General features: G+C 46.8%; 1 protein-coding gene across 2 annotated transcripts; it reads right to left on the bottom strand.

Annotated features, from left to right (window-relative positions):
- Positions 1-228: 228 nt before the first annotated feature.
- On the bottom strand, positions 229-14,814 carry LOC144608040 (F-box only protein 6-like). 2 transcript variants are annotated; one of them, XM_078425275.1, is made up of 6 exons: positions 14,739-14,814; positions 10,151-10,455; positions 7,588-7,714; positions 6,646-6,741; positions 4,130-4,265; positions 229-2,657 (listed from the first exon to the last, which is right to left on the bottom strand). In XM_078425275.1, exons 2-6 carry the CDS (start codon positions 10,407-10,409, stop codon positions 2,523-2,525), a joined length of 753 nt encoding a protein of 250 aa, XP_078281401.1. In that variant the 5' UTR covers positions 10,410-10,455; positions 14,739-14,814; the 3' UTR covers positions 229-2,522. The 2 variants fall into 2 exon arrangements, with proteins under 2 accessions (XP_078281401.1, XP_078281402.1); XM_078425276.1 differs by lacking the exon at positions 14,739-14,814 and adding an exon at positions 14,463-14,705.
- Positions 14,815-15,103: the final 289 nt, after the last annotated feature.

Genomic DNA, 15,103 nt, shown 5'->3' with positions numbered 1-15,103 from the left:
TTATGCATCAAATTAACAATGTCTCTGGGAATTTAATGGTGAACGTTTAAACAACGGCAGGAAGCGATGTTTAAATAATATGTCGCATTCATTTGACTGAAAATGAGGTGCTCCGGATTGGTTACAAACATGACGCGAGGCCCGGACGTACAAATGGATGGCACATGTTCACCGTTTATCAAAGAATATCTCCACTTAAACTGGTAGAGTTATTAAAGAGCAATTTATTGATGGAAGTGACTGCACAAGCAGCTTGCAGAATGGAGCAAAACCAGAGACTGATATGAATGGTCCCCATTTACACTGGACTTGCGAGGAAAAAAACCCCACAAATTTGTTTTCTTCATTCATATACAATGGTAAACAAACATGAGGTAATTATTTTCAATATTAACCAACAGCAATTTCTCCTTCAAAAATATGAAATTATTTCAGTGCAAAAGCTATTAAGGTTCATCTTTAAAATGGCTCGTGGTCATTTTATGCTGTTCGTATCATGCACATCAGAAACTTGTTCAGACGAGCATGAGCACCTGAACCTAGCCCACAAAACCATCCTAATATGCTTCTGGCCCACAGCATACCTCTTGGAAGGAGAATCTACAAACTACCCAAGTATGAGATAAATACAAAATAATTAGGACAAATAATGTTCTCGCGATAAAGTAACGTTTGACATGTTAGTTCAGTTTAGTTTGGAGATACGGCATGGAATCAGGCCCTTCGGCCCACAGAGTCCGTGCCAAACCAGTGATCCCAGCACATTAACACCACCCTGCACACTGGGGACAGTTTTTACATTTACACCAAGCCAATTAACCTACAAACCTGTTATCTGATTCAAGCAAATATATACCTTTCGCAGCTAAAAGGTACGGCTTGGATGGGCATGTCCAGTCAACCAAACCCAAAGCAAGACATCATCTTGTTCGGATATTATCGGGAGTTACTTTAAGGCGCTGACCACTTCCTGACTCACACAAGTAGATCAAGCCCATCTCCTAAACACTGAGATACAGGTCTCCATGACGTCTGTCTACAGTGTTGGAAACAGATGTTGTGAGATTCCTGTCAGCTGCAACCTTTGCCATTTTGTACAATATCTGGTGTTTCATATTTTAGTTTCACCAATTAATTTGAGAGTTTACATACACACACATAAATAAATTAATGCATCAAAACCAAAAAAAAGTATAGGCAGGAGCTTAACGCCCTCCCCAAAACAAAGTATAGCCATATAAATATGATTACCAGGGGAACTGAATTCTTGGAAACATATATATTTGAAAAACCTTTACTTATTTTGGGAGAGGTGACCATGAAATTCATGTGCTACATTTATTAAAATGGTATCACACACACACACACACAATGGGAAGAGTCTTACAAGTATCCCCATCATGTGCTTTAGTTAGAAGAATAGGTGAACAATTGTTTCCATTAAGTATTTTTCTCCAACCTACATTTACCAAAGGAATTAAAGAATAACGTGAAAAGTGACCAAACATTGAGGTTATTCGGGGCTTTGAGAAACTTTGGTCAAGAACGGAACAGATTCCACCGCACCCAGGGTCTCCATTGTATATTATTCGGTGGGAACTTCAAGTAAAAGAACTCAGAAACAAAGAAACACAGGAGGTTATCCAGGCTATTCAGCCAAAACTGTTCAGTCCACAAGCTGAAATCCAACTTTTATCCTTGTGTTGATTTGATCCAATTTCCTCCATCTGTGTGTTTGTGTAAATGATAGAGACAGGGAAAAGAGAGCTAGTTCACGGAAAACACATTTCTGCAATGCAACAACAATCAGTTTGATTCCATTATGTTAGATGAATAGGGATTATCCCCCGAAAATATCCAAATATAAAAAAATAGAGAATTATTCAAAATAAAATCGAGAAACGGTTTTCCTTTTCAGTGAAGCTTCTGTTACAGAGTGCCTCAGCCATCAGTGGCTGGAAGGAGGTCCCAGGGCCCTTGAGAGATTCCATTGGAAAAACGTCCATGCAATCTCATCACAGTGCCCTCACCCCCCATGGCCAGCATGCAGACTCCCCTCAGGGCAGCACCCACGTGCATGTTATAGGAGCTCTCTGAAAGAAATACTCAGAATGAAGTGCTCAGTAAACCACTTGCCGTTTGAACTGAAAGTGGCCAGTTCCTATTAACAACTCATCTCCACTTCAGTTCTTACAAAGGGAGAAAAATAATCACATGAAAGTACTTAGTTAGAAAACAAAAATCAAGAACTTTCAAGATATTAATGCATTAACTATAGAAATGCAAATCAGCTTTTTAATAAAGCCAGATAGTGCTGGAAACACCCACCACGCAAGGCCGCATCTGCGGAGAAAGGGAAACAGAATTAACATCTCAGGTCAGGATCGCTTCCCAGATTCTGCTGACCTGCTGAACGTTGGGCGTTTTTATTTTGGATTTACAGCAGGTGATATCTTTGCATTTTGTTTACTCTTTGCTGACGTATCTCTTCATGCCCGGCCATATCCTGCTGTCCCAGCAGCTCACGGTTCGATGGTAACGTTGCTGTTGGTGACACGGATTCCATACCACCCAGCCCAGAACTGTGTATCCTTCCCCTCGTGTGAAAAGTGAACGTACCGAACACCGGGCCCATAGTCTGTGAAGACATGAGCCATCTGAAAGAAAAGGTGCCACTGTTAGTTATCGCATAGCGCACAAGAACACATTCTAAAATATATTCTGCACCACAGTGTTGTGATGTGCATGTAAAATGTGTTTGTGTAAATGATAGATGGTGTGCATGTAAGAAGGTTACTCGAGGATGCGTAGTTAAGTGGGAAGAGGCGCATTACTAGTCTGGGCAGACTTAACAAAAGGTCAGACAGGGAATGGGAGGGGGAGTTGAAGTGCTCGGCCACCGGGAGATCAGTATTAAGGGGTTAGACATGTTAGAGGCTGGAAACATGTTCCCAATGTTGGGGGAGTCCAGAACAAGGGGCCACAGTTTAAGAATACGGGGAAGGCCATTTAGAACGGAGATGAGGAAAAACTTTTTCAGTCAGAGAGTTGTGTAAATCTTTGGAATTCTCTGCCTCAGAAGGCAGTGGAGGCCCATTCCCTGGATGCATTCAAGAGAGAGCTAGATAGAGCTCTTAATGATGGCGGAGTCAAGGAGTATGGGGAGAGGGCAGGAACGGGGTACTGATTGTGAATGGTCAGCCATGATCACATTGAATGGTGGTGCTGGCTCGAAGGGCCGAATGGCCTACTCCTGCACCTATTGTCTATTGAGGCATCAGTCAGACTCCGAAGACTGCGAAATATGCCTACCGATAAAGCATCCGCAACAAGGAAGAAAAAGATTTGCTAAAATATCTTCTCCAGTTGAATAAATAGCTGGTTAAGGCAGATGTAGACTCCCAAACCAAAAAAATGGTCACAAGGGGCAAGGAGGTGGGGGGTGTGTGGGGGGTAGGGCGGATGGAGAAAGAGACGGTGAAGAGCAAAGAAAGAGACGTGGAAACAGGCAAGGATATATTGAATGGGAAATGGAAAAAGAGGTAAGACTTGTATACACTGGAATTTAGAAGGATGAGAGGGGATTTCATCGAAACGTATACGATTATTAAGGGGTTGGACACGTTAGAGGCAGGAAACATGTTCCCAATGTTGGGGGAGTCCAGAACAAGGGGCCACAGTTTAAGAATAAGGGGTAGGCCATTTAGAACGGAGATGAGGAAAAACTTTTTCAGTCAGAGCGTTGTGAATCTGTGGAATTCTCTGCCTCAGAAGGCAGTGGAGGCCAATTCTCTGAATGCATTCAAGAGAGAGCTAGATAGATCTCTTAAGGATAGCGGAGTCAGGGGGTACGGGGAGAAGGCAGGAACGGGGTACTGATTGAGAATGATCGGCCATGATCACACTGAATGGTGATGCTGGCTCGAAGGGCCGAATGGCCTACTCCTGCACCTATTGTCTATAGTTTAACAGAAGAGTTTTAGTATATAGGTAATATTTTTGACACACCACTGACCCAGCACTTGGGAAGGACATTTGCTATTTGTTACAGTAAAGCTTGCAGAGATGGACAACGTTTCTAAATGACTAGATGTAGAAAATGGGTTAAAAAGTGAATGAAATGAACTACCTCGCTCCAGGTTCCATCGCTCCACTGGGGGATTCTAATCATGCTAGACTTGAAACTCTGGAGAGGGACCTTCTTTTCAGAAAGCAGATTCACATGTAACCTGTAAGTGCTGCCGCAGTCCCTCCTCGCTGCGTACCTGCCACGGGCACACGGAAAAGTACTTCAATAACATAGCGCAAGACAATGCATCATATCATATCATATCATATCATATATATACAGCCGGAAACAGGCCTTTTCGGCCCTCCAAGTCCGTGCCGCCCAGTGATCCCCGTACATTAACACTATCCTACACCCACTAGGGACGGGACAATTTTTACATTTACCCAGCCAATTAACCTACATACCTGTACGTCTTTGGAGTGTGGGAGGAAACCGAAGATCTCGGAGAAAACCCACGCAGGTCACGGGGAGAACGTACAAACTCCTTACAGTGCAGCACCCGTAGTCAGGATCGAACCTGAGTCTCCGGCGCTGCATTCGCTGTGAAGCAGCAACTCTACCGCTGCGCTACCGTGCCGCCCATCAACAGTGCAATCCACACACAACCCTCATCCGAACAATTCTCCAGGCTTACACAAAGATTTACATCCTTCCCTTGTCCCGCCCCCCTGACATCAGTCCGAAGAAGGGTCTCAACCCGAAACGTCACCCATTCCTTCTCTCCTGAGATGCTGCCTGACCTGCTGAGTTACTCCAGCATTTTGTGAATAAATACCAAGGATTTACAACACAGAAACAGACAAGTCTGTCCAATGGTGTTTCAGCTCACTTTAACCCTCGTTTCGTTAAGCCCAGTGGCTCCTACCATATCATATCATATCATATATATACAGCCGGAAACAGGCCTTTTCGGCCCTCCAAGTCCGTGCCGCCCAGCGATCCCCGTACACTAACACTATCCTACACCCACTAAGGACAATTTTTACATTTACCCAGCCAATTAACCTACATACCTGTACGTCTTTGGAGTGTGGGAGGAAACCGAAGATCTCGGAGAAAACCCACGCAGGTCACGGGGAGAACGTACAAACTCCTTACAGTGCAGCACCCATAGTCAGGATCGAACCTGAGTCTCCGGCGCTGCATTCGCTGTAAAGCAGCGCGGAAACAGGCCCTTCGACCCACCAAAGTCCACACCGACCAGCGATCCCCGCACATTAACACAACCCTACTCACACTAGGGACAATTTTTACATTTTTAAAATATATACCAAGCCAATTAACCTACAAACCTGTACGTCTTTGGAGTGTGGGAGGAAACCAAAGATCTCGGAGAAAACGTAAGACGTACTCCAAAGACGTACAGGTATGTAGGTTAATTGACTGGGTAAATGTAAAAATTGTCCCAAGTGTGTGTAGGATACTGTTAATGTGCGGGGATTGCTGAGCGGCGCGGACTCGGTGGGCTGAAAGGCCTGTTTCCGCGCGGTATCTGTATCTCTAAAAAAAAAACCCACGCAGGTCACGAGGAGAACGTACATACTCCCTCTAGACAGCACCCGCAGTCAGGACCGAACCCGGGTCTCTGACACTGTAAGGCGGCAACTCTACCGCTGCACCACCGTGCTGCTCAACGTTCACATTCAGTAAAATACGCATCCACTCCATAAATGCCTGATTAGTTACATGGACCTTTCCTTTTAAAGAAATGGGACTGTCCCAAAGACTTATGAAGAGCGATTGACGGCACTCGCTGAAGTTTCGAAGAATGAGGGGAGACCTCATTGAAATGTACTGAATAGTGAAAGGCTTGGATAGAGTGGATGTGGAGAGAATGTTTCCACTAGTCGGAGTGTCTAGGACTGGAGGCCATAGCCTCAGAATTAAAGGACGTTCCTTTAGGAAGGAGATGAGAAGGAATTTCTTCAGTCAGAGGATGGTGAATCTGTGGAATTCTTTGCCACAGAAGGCTGTGGAGGCCAAGTCAATGGATATTTTTAAAGCAGAAATTGATAGATTCTTGATTAGTACGGGTGTCAGGGTTTATGGGGAGTAGGCAGGAGAATGGGGTTAGGAGGGAGAGATAGATCAGCCATGATTGAATGGAGGGCCGTACTCTGCTCCTATCACTTTTGACCTTATGACTGCCCAGAGTCTTGCAACCAGAGCCATTAGCTCACAGATCTTACTTCCTCTTATAAATCTCCTGGCTAAACCACTTAAATAATTAAATGGGTCAGAAACCATTGCAATCTTTGGAGTCCTCACATACTCTCTGGGATCATTCAGCCTACTTTTGGAATCACTCACCTATTAAATCCTTCAGTCTCTTTGGAACGTTGATAATTTTCCACTCCCATTTTCGAAGCTGTTACTGATTTTTTGCACATAATTATTCTATTAACATCATTACTCCAGTCAATTAAAGTTCATCTCCAAACCTTATCCATTCTACTAGATTTATAAATGAGGACAATGATTGTTTGCTAAAATTTGATGTCATTGACCCGTCCCTACGCACTCCATTTCCAAACTTCTAATCAATATTTCTGACTGGGAGGATCATTACCTACCAGTCTCTCACTACAATCTTCGGTTGAATTTCATCAAGCAAGTTTCTCCAACATCCATTTTCCATTAGGTCAACGATCTGAGATTTCCGGCAGAGGCTACCAAAGAAAAACAAGAGGACAAAGAGCCAACATTTAGTGTATGCATGTTTACAGGAACGTTCACAGTCCCAAGTCAGTCAATAGTGAATTCAGGTATTTATTCACAAAATGCTGGTGTAACTCAACAGGTCAGGCAGCATCTCGGGAGAGAAGGAATGGGTGACGAGATGCTGCCTGACCTGCTTAGTTACTCCAGCATTTTGTGAATAAATACCTTCGATTTGTACCAGCACCTGCAGTTATCTTCTTATAATAGTGAATTCAGTCTAGTTTGCCCAACATGTGGAAAGAATGTGGAACATTGCCACAGAGAGTGGTTGAGGCAAAGTGTGTAGGTAAATTGAAGGGAAGATTGGATATGTGCATGAGGGAGAAGGGAAGATATTTCAAGGGAAGTGTTTCGAAGGTAATAGACTGGCTGAATGTGACTTTAATTCTTTTAGTTTAGTTTAGAGACCCAGCGCAGAAACAGACCCTTTGGCCCAATAGGTCTGCGCCGACCAGCGATCCCCGCACACACTATTACTATCCTACACACACGAGGGACAATTTACAATTATACCAATTAGCCAATTGACCTAAAAAACCTGTGCGTCTTTGGAGTGTGGAAGGAAACCGGAGCACCCGGAGAAATCTCACGCGGGTCACGGGGAGAACGTACAAACTCCGTACAGGCAAGCACCAGTAGTCAGGATCGAACCGGGTTCTCTGGCGCTGTAAGGCAGCAACTCTACCGCTGCGCCACCGTGTCACCTACTGAAGAGGCCTGACTGAGGTTGCAGGAATTACACTGACATTGGCCATGAAAACATCAGCAGAGAGGGAAGACACAGGCGTTCTTACCCATAAGATGTCACAAAATATTTGTTTACATTTCTGTCAGGAAAGCCAGCTGAATGGTCCTCTGGCAAGTTTTCAATCTTCCATTGGTCGCCACCATTTTCATCAAGGGTCCAAAACTGAAATTGTTCTGTAGGAACAGAGAATGAAAATGGGAAATGAAAACAGGAAGCGGTGGTCCATAATGTATCATATTGAGTGTGTTGGCAACGTCACATCTTTGTTTGAATTTTAGTGGATGGTGTGGAATCCTGATATTCAGAGGTTTTATAAATTCTGCAGTCTGTAGCATCAAATCAAATCAAATCAATTTTATTTGTATAGCACATTTAAAAACAACCCACGTTGACCAAAGTGCTGTACATGTGATTAGGTACTAAGGAAAAAAATTTGAAACATACAGTAGCACACAAACATAACAGCATATAAAAAAGAGTTCACAGCGCTTCCTCAATGGGCCTCAAACGCTAGGGAGTAGAAATAGGTTTTGAGCTTGGACTTAAAGGAGTCGATGGAGGGGGCAGTTCTGATGGGGAGAGGGATGCTGTTTCACAGTCTAGGAGCTGCAACCGCAAAAGCGCGGTCACTAATAGTAACTTATTAACTTTATTTATATGCTGTAACTGTAATTCTTTTTGTGCACAACCCGCAGGCATTGCCACTTTCATTTCACTGCACATCGTGTACGTGTATGTGACAAATAAATTTGACTTGACTTGACTTGACCCCTGAGCTTAAGCCTAGACCGCGGGATAGTGAGTAGCCCCAAGTCGGCCGACCTGAGGGAGCTGGAGTTAGAGAGGTGGGTTAGAAGATTTTTGATGTAGGGGGGGGAATGTCCATTTAGGGCTTTATATGTGAAAATGAGTAGCTTGAAGTTGATTCTGTACCATACAGGGAGCCAGTGGAGAGAGGCCAGAATCGGCGTGATGTGGTCCCTTTTTCGGGTACCCGTCAGGAGTCTCGCTGCGGCGTTTTGGACCAGTTGCAGGCGGGACAGGGAAGATTGGCTGATCCCAGTGTATAGGGAGTTGCAGTAGTCTAGGCGGGAGGAAATGAAAGCGTGAATGATTTTTTCAGTGTCGCCGAATTGGAGGAAAGGTTTGATTTTAGCTATGGTACGAAGTTGGAAGAAGCTGGCTTTTACCACAGCGTTGACTTGCTTGTCAAACTTTAATGCAGAGTCAAATATCACGCCAAGGTTTTTGACATGCGGTTTGACTAGTGAGGATAGGCTTCCAAGACTGCCTGTTATCGATTTGATGGAGTCGGGGGGGCCGAATAGAATGACCTATTCTCGTTTACTTGGAGGAAGTTCTGTGCCATCCAACATTTTATGTCCTCAAGGCAGTGTAAGAGGCTGTTTAAATTTGACTGGTTGTTGGGTTTCAGGGGGAGGTAAAGCTGAGTGTCATCGGCATAGCAGTGGAAAGAAATGCCGTGCCTTTGAATGATTTGGCCAAGGGGGAGCATGTATAGAGAGAAGAGAATGGGGCCTAGGATGGAGCCTTGTGGAACTCCGCAGGAGAGGCTAGCTGGAGAAGAGGAATAACTGCCTATGTTGATGGCGAAACTCCTATCTTTGAGGTAGGAAACGAACCAGCTCAGGGCAGTGCCATCAATGCCAACCGCGTACCGGAGACGGTCAATAAGGATGGTGTGGTCCACTGTATCGAACGCTGCGCTGAGGTCGAGAAGGAGCAGGATTGCACAGTCGCCGGTGTCGATGGCGAGAAGCAAGTCGTTGTGTACCTTCAACAAGGCAGACTCTGTGCTGTGGTGGGCTCTGAAACCTGACTGGAAACTTTCCAGGATGGTGTTTTGGTGTAGGTAGGGCACTAATTGGTTTAGAATTGCCTTTTCAAGGACTTTTGACAGGAATGGCATGGCCAATCATTCATTCAAGTTCAACAACATCCAAACCTATCCACAGCAGACCCACAGCACATGCAAAGTGATAAACGATCTTCTGAATCAGCGCTCAAAATTGCCCCTAACGTAGGTGAACGGCGTAGATAAAGAATGGGTGGGTGGGGGGAGAACGTGGAGCAAAGGGTCAACTGCTGGGAAATGGGATTAACCGAATGACAAGCAGGCCATACGGCCCCTCAACTTGCTTGTCTCACCATTCAGCACGATGGCTTACCTGTGCCAGGCCTTCACTGCTCTTCTGCGCCAGATCCCCATCATCCTTAACTCCCCAATCATTCAAATAATTATAAGCTCCCTCTTTAAATGCCCCAATAATCTAGACTCCAGACTTAAATATTTGAACAGGTACATGGACAGGATGGGACTAGAGGGATATGGACCAAATGCAGGCAGGTGGGACTAGTGTAGATGGGACATGTTGGTCAGTGTGGGCAAGTTGGACCGAAGGGCCTGCTTCCACGCTGTATGACTTTGTCAGCGATGGTCAATATATATAATTTTTAAAGGAATCGATTCCAAACCTACCGTTCATCCTGCATTTATCGGATCCGAGTTTACCTCTGGTCTCTCTAAACCCCATGACTCCGACTCAACCAATTCCATACATCAGAGACCCAGTGAAAAGTAAACTCACCTTCTGCACAGGGATTTTTAAGCAGATTTCTCATTAAAGGGCGGAAGAAATAATATCTCATCCAGTTCTCTGGGAATGTATCCCAACCCCTTCTGAAATATCCTTCGCGAAGGCACTTCCCTTTCCAGATGTGCACTCCATCCACCAGGTCCTTCCAGGCTCGGCAGACCAGGCGGCACGTCAGGACTAATTCTCTCGAAGGGACATAGGACAGGAGCACCGTCAGGACATCCTGGTTCAAGTCCCTAATAGTGGACATGCTTCCAGAGGACCCACACCGAGTCCAGGGTCTAACGTCTTTCCTGCTGTAACCCAAAGAGTACAAAAGATAAGATTTACATACAAACATCGTGGACTGCACCTTTCATTGTCGTTGATTTTTGCTTATCATTTGTCCTATTTACCGTCTATATCTCTCGTTTCCCTCTCCCCTGACTCCTAGTCTGAAGAAGGGTCTTGACCCAAAACGTCACTTATTCCTTTCCTCCAGAGATGCTGCCTGACTCGCTGAGTTACCCAGTTTTTGTGTCCGTCTTTGGTTTAAACCAGGTAGTGTAAGAAAATAACTGCAGATGCTGGTACAAATCGAGGGTATTTATTTCACAAATCGTCACCCATTCCTTCTCTCCTGAGGTGCTGCCTGACCTGCTGAGTTACTCCAGCATTTTGTGAAATAAACACCTTTGGTTTAAACCAGCATCTTACACATCTCCTTACACATACAATTGTTTTGCATTTTTTTCCACACTGCCAACTATCACTGCCTCAAGCCAGCAGGCCTCAAAGCCTTGAACTAATTAGCACAGGCTTACTCCACTGAACTCCAATGCACAGGCCACCTTGGCCTTTGCAATTTCCCGGTTGCAAAACATTTTAACTCACCTTCCCATTCCCGCACTAACCTTTCTGGCCTGGGCTTCTTCCACTGTCAGAATGAGGTCACACGCAAATTGGAGGATACGCCCCAGGGGTATGAATATTGATTTCTCTAACTTAGAGTAATCCTTGCCTTGCGTCTCTCTCCCCCACCCTAGTCGTCCTGCTAGTTTTACTATTCGTATCCCCTGGATATCCCCCTCCTGACCTTTCTGTCCTGGGCCTCCTCCATTGTCAGAGTGAGGCCCAGCACAAATTGGAGGAACAGCACCTCATATTTCGCTTGGGTAGCTTACACCTCAGCGGCATGAACATTGACTTCTATAACTTCAAATAGCCCTTGCTTTCCCTCCCTCTCCATCCCCTCCCTCTTCCCAGTTCTCCCACCAGTCTTACTGTCTCCGACTACACTTTAACTCTGTACCGCCCACTCCCCTGACGTCAGTCTGAAGGGTCTCAACCCGAAACATCACCCATTCCTTCTCCCCAGAGATACTGAGTTAGTCCAGCATTTTGTGTCTCCCTTGTTATCACCTCCTCCACAGCCAACAATGGACCATTGTGGACTCTTTGGTCATCGGTGCTGGCTTTGATTTATTATGTACCTTTTCATACCTCTAGTTTCCCATTGTTCTGACACTCAGTCCGAAGATGGGTCTGGACGTGAAACAACACCTATTCGTTTTCTCCAGAGATGCTGCCTGACCCACGGACTTACTCCAGCATTTTGTGTCTATCTTCGTTGTAAACCAGCATCTGCGGTTCCATCGTACACATACTCTAGTTTAGTTCATTGTCACGTGTACAGTGTAAAGCTTTTATGTTGCATGCTATCGAGTCAACGAAAAGACCATACATGATTACAATCAGGTCGTCCACAGTGTAAGGATACAGAATAAATGGCATATCATTTTGTGCAGGATAGTGCCTGATAAAGTCTGATTGTCTGCCTCGGTAGTGAGGTATCTTGAAGAAGATAGACACAAAATGCTGGAGTAACTCAGCGGGTCAGGCAGCATCTCTGGAGAGAAGAAATGGGTGACGTTTCGGGTCGAGACCCTTCTTTAGACTGAACTATCTTGAAGAAGAAATGCTCAACTGTGAGCCTCACATATCCTATTACTCAATTCCAAAGATTAAGGACCTTAATCTTCAAAACAATGATAATTGAAGGAGCTTGTTGAATGCAAATCAGCTGTTTAGTTTGCACATCAGATAATAATAATAATAATAATAATAATGTATTTTATTTATATAGCGCTTTTCATATACTCAAAGACGCTTTACAGAGATTTAGAGAACATAATGAATAAATAGATAAATAAGTAAATAAATAAACGAACAGAGAAAGGAGACAGAAGGTGAGGTGACCTTCAGTGGTTGAAGGCAGTACTGAACAGGTGAGACTTCAGCGATGTTTTGAATGTGGTGAGTGTGGAGGAGTCTCTAACGGTTTGGGGTAGTGAGTTCCATAGGGTGGGAGCAGCGATGGAGAAAGCCCTGTCCCCCCAGGATCTGAGTTTGGTCCGGATGTGGGGGGATAGGAGATTGGCAGCAGCAGAGCGGAGGGTGCAGGTGGGAGTGTGCCTGTGGAGGAGGTCGGTCAGGTAGGATGGGGCCAGGTTATGGAGGGCTTTGTAGGTTATGAGGAGGATTTTGTACTGGATTCTCTGGGGGATGGGGAGCCAGTGGAGTTTATAAAGGACGGGGGTGATATGGTCACGGATCGGGGTGTGGGTGAGTAGACGGGCAGCGGAGTTTTGAATGTATTGAAGTTTACTGATGATTTTTGAGGGTGCCAGTGAAAGTATACAATTGGTTCCAAACTGCTGGCTTTGAGGCTGTGAAGAAGGCTCCACACAAGAAACAACAACTAGCATTGAAATATAGCATTTAATACCCTGGGGCATGTCACATACAGGAGCAGTAAACAACAAGGAGATATTGATCACCAAGTCCTGGATAACTCACGGGTTATGCAGCATCTCTGGAGAACATGGATGGGTGATGCTTTGGGTTCAGACTCTTCTTCCGCCTGAGTGTCACCTGTCCATGTTCTCCACAGACGCTGCCTAACCCCTCTTCAGAATCCTCGGGCCTGTGTTTAACTTGGCACGGTATACAATGCAACGGATCAAGTGCTGGTAAATTGGAATAGTGTAGATCAGCACAATGGCCTGAGCTACTCTGTGAGTTGGCCGTGACTCTGTCTCCCATTACCATAATACCAAATAAGCTTTTTTAATAAACTTCTGGATCTTGACCTCCATCTACATCTATCTTCTGGATTTCTTATCCAGCAATCCTCAGTCAGATGGAATTAGTCAATCATAACATTTCCTCCACCCTTACCCTCAACACTGGTGCTCCTCCCATCAGGCAAAAGGTATAGAAGTGTGAAATATGCACACCTCCAGATTCAGGGACAGTTTCTTCCCAGCTGTTATCAGGCAACTGAACCATCTGCAACACCCCTCCTTCCTCCCCCCTCTTCGACACTATGCGACACACCCCAGCTCTGGGACCTGACACAGACACGCCTCGGGCAGCGAGCACGACCCCCTGCCTGGGACCAGGGGGGTGAATGACCCGACCCGACCCGACCCGGCCACACGTCGGAGCCGCCAGCACTGGGACTGGGAGTCAGCGCCGCTTGCAATGGGCGTCCCATCCCAGCCCATCCTGGGGTCTGCATTGGGTCCCATCCCAGCCAAGCCCATCCTGGGGTCTGCATTGGGTCCCATCCCAGCCCAGCCCAGCCCATCCTGGGGTCTGCATTGGGTCCCATCCCAGCCCAGCCCATCCTGGGGTCTGCATTGGGTCCCATCCCAGCCCAGCCCATCCTGGGGTCTGCATTGGGTCCCATCCCAGCCCATCCCATCCTGGGGTCTGCATTGGGTCCCATCCCAGCCCATCCTGGGGTCTGCATTGGGTCCCATCCCAGCCCAGCCCAGCCCATCCTGGGGTCTGCATTGGGTCCCATCCCAGCCCAGCCCATCCTGGGGTCTGCATTGGGTCCCATCCTGGGGTCTGCATTGGGTCCCATCCCAGCCCAGCCCATCCTGGGGTCTCCATTGGGTCCCATCCCAGCCCAGCCCATCCTGAGGTCTGCATTGGGTCCCATCCTGAGGTCTGCATTGGGTCCCATCCCAGCCCATCCTGGGGTCTGCACCAGGTCCCATCCCAGCCCATCCTGGGGTCTGCACCAGGTGTCAGCTCGGGGTGGTTTGCACCCTTTACACCGGGTCCCAGCCCATCCCATCCCATCCTGGGGTCTGCATTGGGTCCCAGCCCATCCTGGGGTCTGCACCAGGTCCCAGCTCGAGTTGGTCTGCACCCTTTACACCAGGTTCCAGCCCATGGTCTGCATTGGGTCCCATCCCATCCCATCCTGGGGTCTGCACCGGGTCCTGGGAGAGAGATAGATCTCACTCACTCACTGTTGGGGCTGGCGGAACCAAGGGACGTGGGGGATAAAGCAGGGTCGGGGGTGCTGGTTGTAGATGACCATATTGCATGGCGCTGCAGGCCCGCTCCTGCTCCTGCTCCTGCACCTCTCTCTGGCTCTATGTCTGCACCGCTTGCACCAGGTCCAGGCCCGGCGACTGCACCGCCTGTTCCGGGTCCTGTCCCGGCCCGGCCTGGTGTGCACCGGCTCCCACTGCTGGGTCAGTGCCGCTTGCACCGGGTCCCAGCCCGGCCAGTTCCTTACCCTGCCGCCGCCGCCGCCGCCGCCTTCACTCCTCCTCCTCTCCTCTCCCTTCCGCGTTCCCTCTGTCCCGCCAGCCCGCAGCCGCCCCCGCTCTCCGATTCGCTCTTTCACTCAGCTGTGTGCAAAGACACCAGTGCTCTAATATCTTGCAAAGATAGTGGAAGAAAATAACTGCAGATGCTGGTGCAACTCGAAGGTATTTATTTCACAAAATGCTGGAGTAAACTGCTGAGTTACTCCAGCATCTTGCAAAGACACTAGTGCTCTAATATCTTGCAAATATACCAGTACTCTAATATCTTGCAAATATACCAGTGCTCTAATATCTTGCAAAGATACCAGTCTAGCATCTTGCAAAGATACCA

The sequence above is a fragment of the Rhinoraja longicauda genome, chromosome 30, assembly GCF_053455715.1.
Source record: "Rhinoraja longicauda isolate Sanriku21f chromosome 30, sRhiLon1.1, whole genome shotgun sequence".
NCBI classification, from domain to species: Eukaryota; Metazoa; Chordata; class Chondrichthyes; order Rajiformes; family Arhynchobatidae; genus Rhinoraja; species Rhinoraja longicauda.
The sequence above is the reverse complement of the archived record's forward strand: the minus strand, read 5'-3'. Positions and strand labels throughout refer to the sequence as shown.

Bases quoted from the DNA above. Each gene is read 5' to 3' on its own strand.
- LOC144608040 (XM_078425275.1), bottom strand. From the start codon at position 10,409: ATGTCCACTATTAGGGACTTGAACCAGGATGTCCTGACGGTGCTCCTG. The intron at 4,266-6,645 runs GTAGGTAATGAT...TGCCCGTGGCAG, and splicing joins AAGATTGTAGTGAGAGACTG to GTACGCAGCGAGGAGGGACT. The intron at 2,658-4,129 runs GTAGTTCATTTC...CTTTTCTTTCAG, and splicing joins GCGATGGAACCTGGAGCGAG to ATGGCTCATGTCTTCACAGA.